Raw genomic sequence first — 16,783 nt, forward strand, 5'->3', positions numbered from 1 at the left:
CTCTCTGAGTCCTCAACCTGAAGGCTTTTTAATTTAAGATTTGAAAGCGGAAAATTATCTCACAAAGCAGAACTTAAACTAAATTCGTATCTCTGTACGTGGGTTGAAAGTGATAAATGGAAATACAATTTTAGTGAATTACTATAGTTTCTTAATATGCATCCATTTATTCAACACCTGCTGAAGCCCAGTTTAGGCCAGTAACCCTATTTATATTTAAAGCTACTGATTGTCGCATGGCAAGAAATTGTTTCCAGTAGACAATTTTCTTTTCCTTACTAGGTTTTTTCACTGAGTAGAAACCTTTTCCTCTCTAGCAGATCCTGATTTCAGAACTTTAACGCCTTCGAGGGGCAAAGTATTTACCTGAGAAGTGAATGAAATCAATAGCTCGCGATACAATATTTTGGGCACACCGTCGATCACAAAGTTGAGACTGCCCACATTGTACCTTTTTTGGAGAAAATAAAAAGGTTTTAGTTGAAAGTATTTAGTATTATTAATTTCCCAATGATCACGAAGTCAAAATTGCCTGCCCTATACGATAGAATAATATTCAGTTCATTAAAAATGTAATTAATACTTTTCTAAAATTTTCCCCACAGATTAATACTTCTCCAATTAAAAGCTCCCGAAAGCATTACGTTACTGGTACATTTTATCGATGATCATTGAAAAATGACAAAAAATATACAAGGTATGATTTTAAATATCAAAGTAGTATCCACTAAAAACGCCGTCAACTATCGGAAGTGCTGAGCATATTTGCTATCTGACCGGAACGTAATCGTACGTTTTTTGAATAACCCGGTATGTAAATACTATCTTCTACATAGTGTACATGAGCTTAACGAACGTAAAGACGGAAAATACAGAGAGAAACGTGGCTGTGTCTTTTTAGAATAATAAAGAGTGTAGACGCGTCTATAAAATAAATGTCGCAAACTATTATTGTTATATAAAACATGAATTTTATTATAATTCTCTGGAAGTAGAAGGAGAATAGTTATGTGTCGTCACAATTTTACTATGTTATAAAATGTATTGACCACTATTCGTTTGATTATTAGGAATGCAGACAAAATGTAATTAAAAATGGGAGTATATACTCTGTGATAGATGCAATTTTAAGAAAAACCTCAAGGTTATTACATTTGTTAAAATAGAACTACGATAACAGGCTTAAACTGAGTTTCAGCAATAGTTGAATAGATATACTAATAGTATATTAAAACCGTAGTAACTTACAATAATAGGGCATCGAACTAAATTTTTTTTATCACTACAGATGAAGAATTCTCACTTCACGAATAAAAAAGTGAAATTGGTTTTTAAAATTTTTTTACTAATATGCAAGTTATGAACATTTAAAATTTGTAATTCGACAGATGAAAAATACCCACTAGTGACGCCATACGTGGATATTGCCATAGAGATTACATATAAAACTTTGTTTTGCTAAAAGGAGATGGGCAATATTTGAATTCAATCTTTGATTGCTTATTACTTCTTCGTTTTTTAATCAATTTTAATTTTACTTTAAAATTTTGTCATGGTACCAAGTCGAGTTTAACATTTTTCTGAGTTATATGGCCAATTCGACAACAGGATTATCCCCTATTACTATTAAAATGAAGGTATGAACTGCCCTAAAAAATAACCTTCTCTTTTAATGGTCTAGCTATGCCATAGACCATGCTGATATATTAAGCTTTAAGTCTGATTATAACTGCCATATATTGTTGCTTGACCTAATTATGACTTTCAAAAACGACGTCAAAAGAATTGACGAAAAGACAATATTTTCTGTTTAATGCAGGAATCTGCAAACTTATATTTAAGAAAGTTCTAAGACTATTAGAAAGTTCTAGGAGGCAGGGAAAATTCCATAAGACAATAGCTAAAGACCATAAAAATCGTTCATCAACCTGAGTAAAACTAAATCATAATTTCCCGAAATACCTCAGTATGCCTGGGACAAATCGAGAAAAATTAAAAAACTTAAGGCGACACAATGTGACATGTTAGAAAGTATATTTAGAATAATCTAAGTCGTCACCAAATTATTCACCAAAAACTCAAGCCAGGGTTCAGAGGTTTTCTTCCGATAAAATTTAAGTAATACGATATTCATAGAGGGTCCTGAATGATCCAACAACTCGTACACTTTTCTCATTTTCAAAAAATATTTTATCCTGTTTCTTTAATTTTATCATGCCAGTATTTGCTGCTTTTTACGATTCTTTAGAAGTTCCAATATCTCGAAAATGGGTCATTTTCGTTTGCCACAAAAAATAATGAGAGTAGAATAAACAAACAACATTTGAAACTTAAGAGTATAATATATAGTCAAAATCGGTAAAGGACGAAAATGAAAGTTCCCTGTCAAAACTCTATATAAATATAAAAAATTGTCGGCTATAACGACTTATCGGTTATAGCGACCAATACTCATTTGAATTATAACACACTTTTATAACATCAAGAAAATAAAGAAAAATATTACCGCTTTTATTGGACTATTATTATGTGCACTGCAATCAGTGATCTATTATCCAGACTATAGTACGATGTTTTTATCGATCATAACATTATATTTTGCAATATGCGTCTGGACTATGTAAATAAATAAAAACAGACAATATATTTGCATTATTATTGGTTTTCAATGCTTTAATATACTACTTCACTCCTCACCTACTTTTATTTATTTTTCCATTGGGGTATAAAGAGAAAAATTAATTATGAAAAATTTTATTTTTAATATGAGTCAATCATCATATATGCAGTTTTATACAAAGCTTTTTATACATGGTTGCTAAGATAAACCTGTTCTATCAGTTTTTCAAAATTTTATACATAAAAATATGGCATGAATATCCCACGTGAAATGAAAAACTTGTTAGTTTATTCAAAGTATTCACAAATTGAATTAAAATTATAATAACTTATTTAGAACAAGAAATTAAATTGATTATATAAAGTAGGATGTTCTACCATGTAGAAAATTCTTATATTTTTTACGATTTTTATCGCAGAAAATTTCTTATTTATAGTCTAAAATAGATTTATTAGTTACAAATAAAACTGATTTTGACTCTACGTGGTTTCCTTTTACTCATGATAGGCTAGTAGTAGAAAATTGAAAATATTACTCTAAATATTGGAAAAGAAATGATGAATTATTAAATTATTGAATTATTCTTAGCCGACTTCAAAAAACGAAAATTTCCTGTGATTGATTTCATGTATTTTTTATGTATGTTCACAGATTTATCTTCACCAACTGTGCACCGATTTTGTTTGTTTGAAACGGTTTACTCTCGAGGTGGTCACATAATTGTTGCATTAAAATCAGTTCAGTAGTTTATAAGATATGGGCGTGTAACTGACTTTCTTTATTACGTAGGAAGGTCACTAAACTCACTAAAAAGCACAAAATATAAGTATCGACTCCAATCAATAATTTCCTTGTGAGCAATAACGCTTTGGAGTATTTCACGCTAATCATATTCTTAGCTAAAAAAACGATTATTTGATATCGACTTCAAAACGTAATTGAAGGAAATTATTGATTGGAGTGGATATTTTTAAATTATTTTTATTTTTTTGTGACTTATTTAGGAGTCGTTTCTATTTTTTGCAAAAAAAAATTTAAAAGATTTCAGAAAATCCTGTAAATCACTCTTATATAGGTACCAAATTTTACCAGTGTTTTAATAGGTCTCAATCCAATATTTTTTACGGCTAACCGAGTTTTAGATATACGAGATACGTGCATACAAATATCCTGGCGAAACTAGAGAAAAGGTTGCTCTAAATTGGTTTCAGTTGAAATCTTAAAAAAAAAAATTTCATGATTACAATATTTCTTTCACATCGTGCTAGAAAAAACGTACAGATACTTTTTGTTTTGATATATGGGGTGTAAAAAATTCTTCCAGCCAGTTCTCAGTCACTCTGTAAAGTAGCTTCTTTCAATCACCACTAGCGTTATGAATTTTTGAAATTCATAGAGCTCTAGTAAATGTTCTGGTCGCGTGACCCAACCGGGTCGTGAATAATCGGAATGAAGTAACGAGTAATCAAGTTAAAAATTCTAGGATTTAGTAAGCAATGAAATAATCCAAAAAGTGAGAAAATGGAATATATAAAATTTTTAATTGAAAATTTCTGAATCCTGTTCTACCAATTGAGTTTCTTTATATAAAGCGAGGAATTCCATTTGTTTTAAAAATAAATTTTAATTGAAGAAAAAGTGTCAAATTATCTCATCATTTGTGCAACCACATGGTTATTTTAATAAACAGGAAATGTATGAAATGTATAATAACGGAACTTTGGTTTGACAATTAGTTTCCTATTACATTTATGTGGTAACAGACATCATCATATACAAATACTATCTATTATTATTCGAATTTTTAATTGTTGCTTTGGTTTTTATGGACGGAATTCCATAAAATAAATTAAATATCCATAAAATAATTTATAAATTAAATCTCGTACAGTAAGTTAAAATAAAAAAAAATAAAAATAGTCTGGCGTAGTAAGAAAGTAAGTCTGCAAAAAAATAGATCCGGAAAAAAAGTCCGAAAATTGTATAAGCCCGGAGTATTGTTGTAATTACGAGTTGGTTGGGTTGAGTTTGTTGACTATAGAGGAGTTGGTTGGGTTCTGAAGTCTTTAGCCCTTGCGTTCAAAAATGGGCACTTCTCTTGATTGAAGAATACTTTTTGTTTTGGGAAAAGGAAAAAATAGGAAAATTTCCGTTGAAAATTCTGACACACTTTTTTTTCAAATCTAATACTTCCATAGCTTTTAACAAAGAAGTAAAATTCATATTCGTTTTCGAGATTTTAAGAATTGAATATAATATATTAATTAACTTCATTTCTTCCATTCATCATTCTTCAAGTTTGCTTGTTGTTGACAATTTACAAAGGGTAAAAAAAAAGTGAACATACTATATTAAATAATACACACATGTAATATATTGATTCAGACAGTATATAAATATGACGCCAGTAAGTTTTTATCCAGGACACATCTAGTTAAATATTGATGATCAAATGAAAATTATTTTAATAAAATAAATAAAAGAGCACATGAGCAGCAGAACTCCATCAGTAAAGCTATATTTTCCCTTCATTATATGCTTCATAAAAGATAAAACATTGAAATAGGATTGTCTTTTCATGTGTTTGAAAACAATGAAATATTACATAAAACGCCGGGGATGGCGTACTGGAAAATTATCACAACCTTCTCACAATTCAATCGTCTAGTTCAATTTAAAAGTGAAGGTAGACAAAGCCCTGAAAATCGAAAACATCTTGGGTGTTGATACCTACGGGACTTGGGATTGATACCTTCAAAATACAATTCTTTGTCACTAATTCAACCTATACATCCATTTTCGCTGAGAAATCTCAATAATAACAACGATCCGCCTAGTATAAAATCCTACAAATCCATTTTCCGCTCATTTGAATCATAGGAGGTCGCTGGATATATCCATAAGTAGCGGGTTATTATAAATATTACCGTTATTACCTTCTATCTAATGCATAAGTTTATACTTTCAGGGGAAATATGACTTAAAAAGTAGTGTATGAAAAGAAAAAACTACTAAGCTTCAAAATAAAAACTATAATACTGAATAAGTAAATATTTCATTGATTTTTTATATTCATATTTCGTTCAACAACCAAGCTTTCGGGAAAAGTTTATAAAAAAAAAAATAGCATAAATACATATTACTTACACAGAAAATTTCTTATCATACTTATTTCTTGTTTCTTTTTTAGGAGGAAGCAACCAGGAGGATTCTTGATAAAGGTAAAAACTTTTGTTGAATAACGTCTAGTCAACTGTCGTTTTATCTAATTCAGTTCAGTAGATTCGATACAAAACAATTTGACCTCGGAAAATCTTTCTGATTAAGTTTCTGTCTTTTTTCAACCCTTATACGCGTAAAGTTTCAATTTATGTGCATTGGGCATTATTCTTATATATAAAAAAACGTTCCTTAAAACATCACATTTTTATCATTTCTCGCACATCAATCTTCCCTCACATTTTGGGGGACTATCAGTTCTGACATCAGATTGGATCTAGATTTTCGGGTTGCTTTAATAGCCAATTTAGATTCTTAACGCCAAGAGATAGAATAACACTTTTAATTCGAAAGTTTATCCTCATAAAAAACACTTTTTCGAAAAACGTCAGCTGTCGAAGGAAACTTAAAAATATTTTATTATTGCAATTAATCGAAAGAAAATACGCTTAAAGTTTATCGATAATTGTAGGTCAAAGTCATAGACACAGGCTGAATGTCCTTTATTGCTTTTGACAACAATTTTCCGTAGTTTGAGTGTTTTCATTTCGATTATATGCAATAATGACATATTGTTAAGTCGTATTTCCTCCGAAAGCTTACGATTTTCGCAAAAAGTGGTTTAGATGAAAAGTGTAAAATTTTTTATAAGGATCAAATTTCTAATTTAAAGTGTTCTTCTATGTATGACCGTTTAGGATCTTGGCTATTAAAGAAACCCGAAGAATTATGATTATAATCAGAATATGATACCCCCCATCAAATTTTCCAACTTTTGTTAAAGTTATTTTTTGATTGATCAACTACAGAACGCGATATTTAAGTGTAAAGATTAAAATGGCCCACATTGTATATTTATATACGTTTATATCTTAAATATCGAATACAAAAATGAAATTATGATAAGAAAATGATACAAATATGTAGTTTTTTAACTACAAAATGCCAGTAAAACCCTCAAGAAGTTTTTAAGTTCTTATTTCAGCGCATATTTTGTGACTAATAATTTTAGTAACTTTGAACATTTTTAGATTATATTTAACATATTTATGTTAAAAAATTGCATATAAAAACTTTTTGGATTAAAAAACATTATCTGTATATACAAAACTTATAGGCCTTGTTGAGGATTTTACTGGCATCAATTACTGATATTCCATTATTATATCCATAACTACAGTTAATTAAAATTTTAAAAATAATATTTTCGATTTGATAAAAATATTATACACAGATACAATACGCATGTATTGATGATAAACTGGCTACACGAATAATTAATTAATGCGTTAAGCACTCTAGCCAAAAGTCGCATGTGATTTTTTTAATAGTAATCGCCAAGGAATTCTAAATTTCAGGGTCGAATACACTAATCTTTGAATAAATATAAAGTCTAATGCATTATCTAAATTTCATAGCTACAATTTTTAATTTATAGAATTTATTATCATTATTTCAGGTTGGGTAAAGACTATTAGACGGTGTTTAACCGTGTAGTATTTAATCAAATATAAATCTTAGAAATATTTATAAAGTAATTGAAATTTAAATCAGGTCTTGAAAACGTAAGCATTTATGTGGCCAACATCGTTTCAAAATAAAAATTTGCTAAAACGCTGAATATTCAAATTTCCGATATTGTAAAATCCAACATTTATTTTTTATAAAAAAAAATTGATTTAGCAGTATGTTCAATCGAATAACCTTAATAATACAAAATATTTAAAATTGAATGCTTTCATTACGTAACGTTACGAAAAACGAATAAGTGATTCGTGAATAAAGACAAGACCAAAAGTGATTGAACGAAAATTAGTTACAACACGTGACTTCAAAAACAAAAAACTAGAAAAATTTCCATGAAAAAAAATTACTTACAATCCTCCCTCTGAAAACTCCTTGGTATTAATTCCAATATCGCTTCAATATGATTCATTTTGAAATATTTTTGTTTTTATCTCGAATACACTTTTAACACCAAATATTTAAAACTATTATCACCACTTAAAAGTTATTTTAAAAAAATTCTAAAAAACCAAAAGTGAAACACTTTGGAAGGAATATAAAAAAATGTTCGATTCACATATAAAACAAAACAAAAAAAAATTCCCTAGGAATACATCGATATAAAAATTTAATAGAGTTCCTTGTCACAGAACTACTATATTCAATACGCAACTGATGATTAGTTAATAGGGCGACCCGAACCTGGGCAAAAAGTATATACAATAAAGAGTCACACTCAGAGTCACCAACAAGCAGCTGGGGACACACACATACAACATATTATTAACACAATATGTAACTATTAATTATAAATAACGAGAGTTTCTTAAGTGTTGAAGGTGGAATAAAAAATCTTGGAGCATTAAGTCCTATAATTTCTCTTGCCTGCTTAACCTAGCTCCCATGAGTGCGGTTTTGTATAGTTTAGGATGTCCATGTGGATAATTCGCAGTATCGTAGAAACTGAGATTAGAGAATTGTTGAGAATCTGATAAGGATTAAGAGCTTAAATTTTGAATCAAAAACAACAGACTGCATATAATAAATGGGTGTACTAATAAAATAAATAATTAAAAAATTAAAAACCACGACTGCCCTACCATAAAACGGGCTAAAAGGTAAAAAACAAATTTTATTAGTATGTCGCATTTAAGATGAAGAATATGCTTTTAAACGCTAAAATTAAGATTTTGTCTGTATATAACAGTAGTATCTGTAGAATCTTAAAGATGATTCAACCTTTACTATTTTATAAACTCTATATTACCCATATAATAATACATACACAATTAACGATATATTTAAAGTGACCTACGTTTTATTATACTTATTTAATTTTACTAATATACTGAAGATGTGGATGACTGTGTAGTGGTAATCCATCCAGTGACTGTCAATCGTTTAAAACTTAACACATGTGCCATAAGAGCAGACCAATAAATAAGAATTTGTTGACAATAAATTTAGTAGAATGTCGAGACTACGAGACGAAATATAGATAAAAACTTTTTTTAAACAATTGAAACCCTCTATTTCGTTCTTTCCAAGTACGTTTTGATTCCCAAGAGCATCATTGTCTCTCGAGAGTTAAGACAGTAATTTTCGGTTAGAAATGCAATTGTCATACCAAATTTTACTGATAGTGTTGAAGAATATAGAATAGATCTTTAGGGTAAAACATCTTTTAACAAGTTTTTAATATTTCCCAACATCAATGGAGCGTACATCGTTCATCGAGTGCCGAAATAATCGCTAGTTCAAAAACGAACCAAAATATGTCTTACCCTGATTTCTATACTATTTCTCAAAAAAGGATGACCAATCATACAGTGTGTCACATTTAGGATGAAGACACCCTTACATTTTCGTTATTTATAGGAATATCGATTTGAAATTTTGCACAATCATACAGGGTGATGAGTCACATTTTTTTAAGACACTTAACTGAATTTAGAACGGCGCTCGGCAAAATTAAGAATCGGCCCTATTTATCAATTTGTAGTAGGCTGGGTTTGCAGTTCAAAAATGTGACCCATCACCCTGTATTACGCAAAATTTCAAATCGATATTCCTATAAATAACAAAAATATGAGAGTATCTTCATCTTAAATACGACACACTGTATAAATTTTTCTTAAATCGATGTAATGCTTGATTTGGGGTTATTAAATCAGCGATTTTGTAACATTATTCATTCACGCTTGATAACAAATTCAATTTCTGTTCCCCTATTTAACAAATTAATCAGAAAACAGTGTCCAAAATAAACCAAAGTCTCATTGATAAATTTTACTTGATTCATTGAGGCATTGAGCTCCATCTTTCACTTTAGAGAATATACATAAAAAAAGCTTTACTTCCTGGTTTTTGAATGCTTCAAAGTTGAGAATCACAGATTGAATTATAATAAAATGTACAAAAGATAAAAAGAAGATATAATGAATTGGCAACATTCCTGCTTACGGTTCCGAATTCGTCTCATCACAAATCACACAAATACAAATAAACAGTCGATAGTAAAAAAACTATTATTATACATACTACAAACATTTTTTAATTAAAATTTCATTCGACTGAATACGTTTTGGTTCCATGTAAATCTTAATACTAAAAATATATAACTTCTGTAAAAATTTAAATTTGATTTTTCTTCAGAATCGATTCTTAGAAACTTTGTGTTAAGACTGCAGCATATATATTATTTCATTATAACATGAGCGATTAATTTCGAAAATATATCTGTGTAATATATTTTTTTTTTGAAAATTAATATTGCTGATATCTGGCGCCATTTTTTTCCACATGTATTATTTATTTTGAAATACTTTGAAAAAGAGTATCAACAAAATGACAGACGTAAATAAAAATAATTCACATGCAGTACCATACACAGTCAATTATTCAAATATCCTTTATATATTGAAATTTATTTTTCAAAAAAAATTTCCAAACAAAATTACTATATATTTCCTTTATATTTTGTCATTTTTAGTAATTTTTGAAAGAAAAGGAGCCCCATTGCTTTTGTACTGACGATGGAATTTTGAAAAAATTTCTTTAATCATTCCTGTGATTTTTTCTCTAGACGCCTTCTTTTCGAAATAAAATTTCTAGAAAAATTAATACCGAAATATTCGATGTTAAAAAAAATGTGTTATTATTCTCTGAGGGAATTCGCTTAGCTAACGCAATTCCTGCGCTACGAATTGTCGAAAGCCTCTTCGTATATTTCAATGAAATTTCCAGAATAGGCTATTTGAAAGTATAAAAAATATTGTAAAAAAATTAGTGAAATCTGCATAGATTATAGGTTTTAAAATTTATTTGCCGTGGTATTATGGGTTTTAAAATAATTATGGATTATTTATTTAAAAAATCCTGAATTAAATTTTTTAAATCGCGTGATTAAAAATAGTTTCGATTGGCATGGATATGAAATAACAAATTATTAAATATTATAGTTGGTTAAGGTAGGATTAAGCCAACGCAATTTAATTTTTGGTCCGGCCATATATATACAACTTAATCATAAGTCTACCCATAAACTCAAAGTCTTAATCATAAGCTATATCTCATTATACTTTCATAGACATCAAACTTATTTGGCTGAAAATGGAGGCATTGGCTAAGCTCTTTCTTCAGCAACTATAGTTGAATATAAAACATTATGCTAGGTTAGATTAGTTTAGGTTAGAGTGGCTGTCTTGAGGTGGGGCACACTTAGACCATAGGGTTCTTTGTGATACCGAAAAAGGGTTGGCCCATACCCGGCCTCTACTCCATGAACCATTTGGAGCTGTTTAAGAACAGCAGGAGAGCTTTGACGTTGGACTTTAGGTCGGAGAGGTCGTCAAAGGAGAGGCTGGCTCGAGTAAGTTCATCTCCTCATGGCAAGAGCTGGGCAGTGACAGAGAAGATGAGACATTGTCTCCTCCACTTTTAATGGGCTCTATAAATTCCATCTAATAATCTAAGATGGTTTCTTGAAATCAGTAAAATATCCTTTTGGGAGTTTTAGTTTAGTTTAGATTGAATAACTTTAAAATTCTTTTTATTCAAAACACAATGCAAAAAGTTTACAATAATTAATTAATAATTTATAAGGATTCTCTTAAATCCTTTGACTGGTTATAACATAGTGTTACATTAAATAAATTGAAGCCTCATAAATAGTTATACAATGTATTTAATAACTTTCAAGTCTAGTTAGAAAAACTAGACACAAATATTGACTCGAATATATATAAAATAGGTAAACAGAATAATATTTTACGAAAAATTTAAATATTTAGTCTCAATAAATCAACTTTATCATTTATATATACTGAGCAATGGTTTTTTGTAGCGCCACTGTAGTGAAATATGTATATGAAGTTTTTATTTTTCATAGAATCTATATTTAAAGTGGTCACTACCTCGACAATATGAATAGACCGAATAGTAAATATATCATTACTATCGCACTGTCTGTCTCACATAATCATATTCAAATAATTAGTATGCATATTTTATGTTTTTGAGACATTAAAAAAATTATTCTGTAAATTAATCATGAAATTTCGAATTTATTTTTGAAGTTCGAGGTTTATTCTATTCTGAAAAAATTCAAACTAGAGATATTTAATTTCTATCGAAATGAAGATGTAGTGATGACTCGATACAACCTGCAACTCGCGTAACAATAGAAAGTTGTTCCTTTTATAATTTCATCTATAAATTACGTGACACAAATGTTATGATTTTTGGACCCACCCCTTCTTTGTTACAGGTGATAAAACCCCCTCTCCTTGGTGTGACTTAACATATTTTTCAATTTTATATTTCTTTAAATAAAAAGAAGTTTCAAATTTTTCATTTCCATTAAAAATAATCCTTAATAAAATTAACATTAAGTCAAACCGTGAGCGCTGGCGCGTCTCGAAAGTCTAGCAGATAACTAACGCTCGCTGACGACTTAAACCTATACATAAATAAATCTTATAAATATAGATGGAGTTAGTAATATTTTTATGTTTTTTGTACTACGTATAAATTTCGCGATTTAACATATTAAATTTTGACATGTGACGTCACAACAGCTTTGATTCCCTGCTCCTTGTCAGACAATGTCACATTTCGTTGGCCTCTTCTCTCCCCTTAACATGTGACGTAATTTATAGACGGCTGCTTGCCAGAAAAGATTGGGTTTAATATGCGAACTTATTCGTTCATTTCCGAGGTGATCTACGGTGGAACGCATCGAGTTATCTATCACATCTGCTTCTTTTTCGTCTACTTCAACGATTTTCCATGTAAGAAAAAATTAACTACTTCAGAGCTTTTCCCGCCTTTTTTTCGATAGATCCGGAAGCCAGAAACGAAAAGTAGTACACCATTAACCAGTAAAGATTGAAAAATGAAATTGGAAGATAATTTCCGTGGAGGGTATACAAAAATATAAATCGTACGTTTCTATGAAAATTTTGTTTGTAATTAAAACAGTTTTTATGAAATTCTATCTAGCATTAGTAATTTAGCATTTTGACAAGTATCTTCTCTTCTCTGTCTGCAATCAAGATTGTTTTATTATGAATTGAAGTGTACAGTATTCAACAATCATAACCGATGGGTATGAATATAATTTTACAATATAGTAATATTGATTTTAAAGTCATTATCTATAATTACGGATTTAATTCACTATTAATAAATAATCAATCATGCAAGCCTCAACCTAACAATAGAAAAAAAAACTAGTTAACTAGAGACTTACTCATATGTCGGGCACAGGGTGATCTAAGTTTTTATAAGCAGTACTTCAACAAATGCAGATAAATAACATTAAAATAATGACAATTTATTAATAGACTTGAAAAGCGACTTTTTTAAATACGAGGTGCTGAAATTTTGGAAAAATATAATAGTTTTATTAAAATTGGGCATGTGCTTAGAAAAATTGAAAATTCTGACAGAAAGAATAAAGGGTCCTTCATGATTTAAGACTTATAGTGATTAATTAAATGTGCCATTAAATCGTTTCGAGAAAAAAGTTCCTAGTGCCCATGACTCAAACACAATAACGTTATGCAATCCCCCATGCTGAGTCTTTATGTGCCCTTTTTGTCATCCAGTTGGCAATTTTCAGAATAGCATCCTTTTTTCCTAAAATTTTAACACATTGTAAGTCATTTTTCCGGTCATACGTGTACTGGGCAAAATAGAAATAATTTTAACGATATCTGCCATTTGATGAAATCTTGATGGTATAACTTGGATCACCCTATATAAACTGATAAAAATTTAAAACAAGTGTTTTTTTTCTTACATGTTTTATAATTGCATACAAGAATAATCAATAATACCGTAAAACAAAGGAAAATCTTTTTTCAGAGGCATGCCAAATTAAGGTAAATGGGCCACGCGTCAAAATATCTTACTTTCAATATAAGTCATTAAAAGCCTTACACACGTAGCATGAGACATATGTGACTTGATTTCGCGTCGGGAAATCGTCTGACTTATTCATATACGCAACAGACGGGAAAATTTAAAAGCATTTTGTTGATCTAAAAGCATTTCAATAATAGAGCAGGCGCTAGATAGAGTTGAGTGTGTAAAAATCGAAGACCACATTTTGTCAATTGATTCTTGTTCAAAAAACCTTATAGATTAATATTCCGGATGTTGAGAGAAACCTTATTGGTCAAATCTATATCTATAAAATTCTTTGTCTTGAATGACTGACGGATCATTGCACAGCCTAAACTACTAATCGTAGAGTTTTTTTGGGTACTTTTACGACAAAAAACCTCCTTGTGATTTTTCTCTAAAGTTAACCGTTTTTGAGTTATAAACAGTTAAATGTATGGAAAAACTCCTGAAAGGTTATTTTCACATCTTTTATGAAGTTCTAAAGAGTAATTACAGATTTTTTGATTCTAAAGCCTCAATTTTTAAATTTTGAAAATTGTTTAATTATTTAAGACCAAAATTTTTCCTGATTATAATTGTATATGTAAATATATCAATTTTCACAAAACGTACACTTGAATAGAAAATCAATTTCCAGTTCGTATGAGACAGTTTATAACCGTTTAACCGAACAAATAAGGTATTCGTCACCCACTACAGTCAAGTACCAAACTACACCAACCACCACACAACAACAGCTACCAAACACATATGGATATGACAAAATCTAACAACATGTTATAATTTCTACAATGTCATATACTTAAAATATAATGCAGTCGTAGTTGTAAGTAGTCGTTATACAAAACACAACCCTTCCGAGTTATTGTGGAAAGGTAGTAAGTTTTCATTATTTATTGTGATGATGATGATGATAATGTTGTAGGAATAATAGGCAATTTTGTATTATCAGTTCAGTAAAATGTCAAATTTATCGCTTTAAGTTATTTTTCTTACATGAATAATAAAATTAACTGACGTCATAAAGCTGAAATGTCAAAAAAAAAAATACAAAATTATTTTTATACTACATATTTTCTATCTACAGAGTGAACCATTTAATCTATAATAGCTAATAGTTCATTTTTAGTTAACCAATCAAAAACTAACTTAAACAATAAGTTGCAGAGTTTGATGGATCATCTGATGTCATGTTCTGACATCAGATTGGACCTTGTTTTTCGGGTTTCTTTAATAGACAATTTAGATCTTAAACGATAAGAGATATAAAAACACGTTAAATTACAAAGTTGATCCTCAGAAAAAAACTGATATTTTTCATCCAAACCATTTTTTAGAAAATCGTCAGCTTTCGAAGCAAAAGTTACCTAAAAGTATGTAATTATTGTATTTAATGGAAAGAAAACACGCTAAACTTCGGAATACTTTAGCCAAAAGTTGTCCAGGACAATATTCGCCTGTGTCCATGACTTTGACCTACAATTATCGATAACTTTCAAACTTTGAGCATATTTTCTTTCGATTAAATGCAATAATGACATATTTGTAAGTAGCAATTCTTCCGAAAGCTAACGTTTTTTCAAAAAAATGTTTTAGATAAAAATGGTTAGTTTTTTATGACGATCAACTTTCTAATTTAAAGTGTTATTCTATCTCCTAACATTTAGAATCTAAATTGACTTTTAAAGCAACCCGAAGAACTAGGTCCAATCTCAGCATAATTTCTCCCATATATAGAGTGTACCAATGAAATGGTACACTCTATATATCTTTCATGTATTTCAAATGATTAATACGAAAATAACTACGCTTTTCGAATATAAAAAAATGTGTAATTTTAATAAGATCTAAACTTTAAAAGAAACGATTTCGAGTATATGGAATAATATCAACAATAAGAAGTGATTTGATATACAGCCGTATAAAAAAATAATACCAGATAAAGACAAATAGCATATAAACGGTTATCAATATACAGTTAAACCTCGATAGTTCAAACCTCATGCAGAAATAAAAAAATTTTTGCCAAAAAAAGTTTTTTCGATTGGTTGAGGATTATCAATTTTACATTTCACACACAAAAATATTTCCTATTTAGAAAGCTATTAGAACAATTTGAGTTATGGAATATGGAGTTAAAGGAGGTGAAACTTCGATTTGCAGTCATAAAAACAGTTTTACCCACCACCTATCAAAGAAAAAAACTAATTGAGAGATTTATTTTGAACGACTGAGACAACAATGGTAGTAGCAAACGCTCTAAGGAAATAAAATATTGGCAAAATCTTTTCGAAGGACTTTTATTGAGGTTCGACTGCATTGTCTATATCTGTGTCAATTTTTTATGTATTGTAACATGCTTGAATCAAGGTTTTTAAAGGATATAATTCTTTGCCCCAGTAGTAGATAGCATGCTACAAAAATGTATTATTATTCAATTACCTTTGTCTGTCTCTTTTTAGATTGTTTTTAAATCAATAACGATACCGTGTGACGAAAATTCAACCAATCTAGTTACAAATTTTTACTGTGATCACACTTCCTGATTTTAACAATAACTCTCATAATTTCAAGCATGAAAATCGTGCATTTCAGCATATTTACTGAATCGATTTATATAAAACTTTGTATAATACAGATACAATATAAAATTAGATCGACTAAATAACGCAAAGAATTCACTGAAAACTACAAAAACATTAGAATATATGGTGGTAAATCAATAGTTTTTTAAATCTTGATCAAAATCAGGAATAAAAACGCCTATATCACCACTGGCAAGATTAGTCCTTTAGAGTTAAGCGATGGAATTTCGTACATGTTTATTAGACCCCGAAGACAATTTTCAGATGTGTTGTCCATCCTTCAGTATTTGTGGAGGGGAAGAGGCGTTAGTTAAACCGAGACAAATTTTGAGCGTTGTACTAAAATAGTTCATTTAAAAATGAGACTTGTTTAATAAATTAACAATTTTTTGTTTTTAATTATAAAATTAAAACATTGACTGAGTTGGGTGTCAATTTATTG

At 29.4% G+C, this 16,783-nt stretch overlaps 1 protein-coding gene across 3 annotated transcripts in view; it reads right to left on the reverse strand.

Moving 5' to 3' along the window:
- Positions 1-16,783, reverse strand: part of LOC123296544 (reticulon-1-A) — a 94,908-nt gene that overhangs the window by 26,380 nt on the left and 51,745 nt on the right. The window contains exon 1 of one of the 3 annotated variants that reach the window (XM_044878058.1): positions 7,718-7,853. The exons of the other annotated variants lie outside the window; for them this stretch is intronic. Coding sequence (XP_044733993.1) covers positions 7,718-7,775 — 58 coding nt within the window. The 5' untranslated portion in view covers positions 7,776-7,853. Of the gene's footprint in view, positions 1-7,717; positions 7,854-16,783 lie in introns of those variants that run through there. 3 annotated transcript variants of the gene reach the window in all.

Source organism: Chrysoperla carnea, chromosome 3, assembly GCF_905475395.1.
Source record: "Chrysoperla carnea chromosome 3, inChrCarn1.1, whole genome shotgun sequence".
NCBI lineage: Eukaryota > Metazoa > Arthropoda > Insecta > Neuroptera > Chrysopidae > Chrysoperla > Chrysoperla carnea.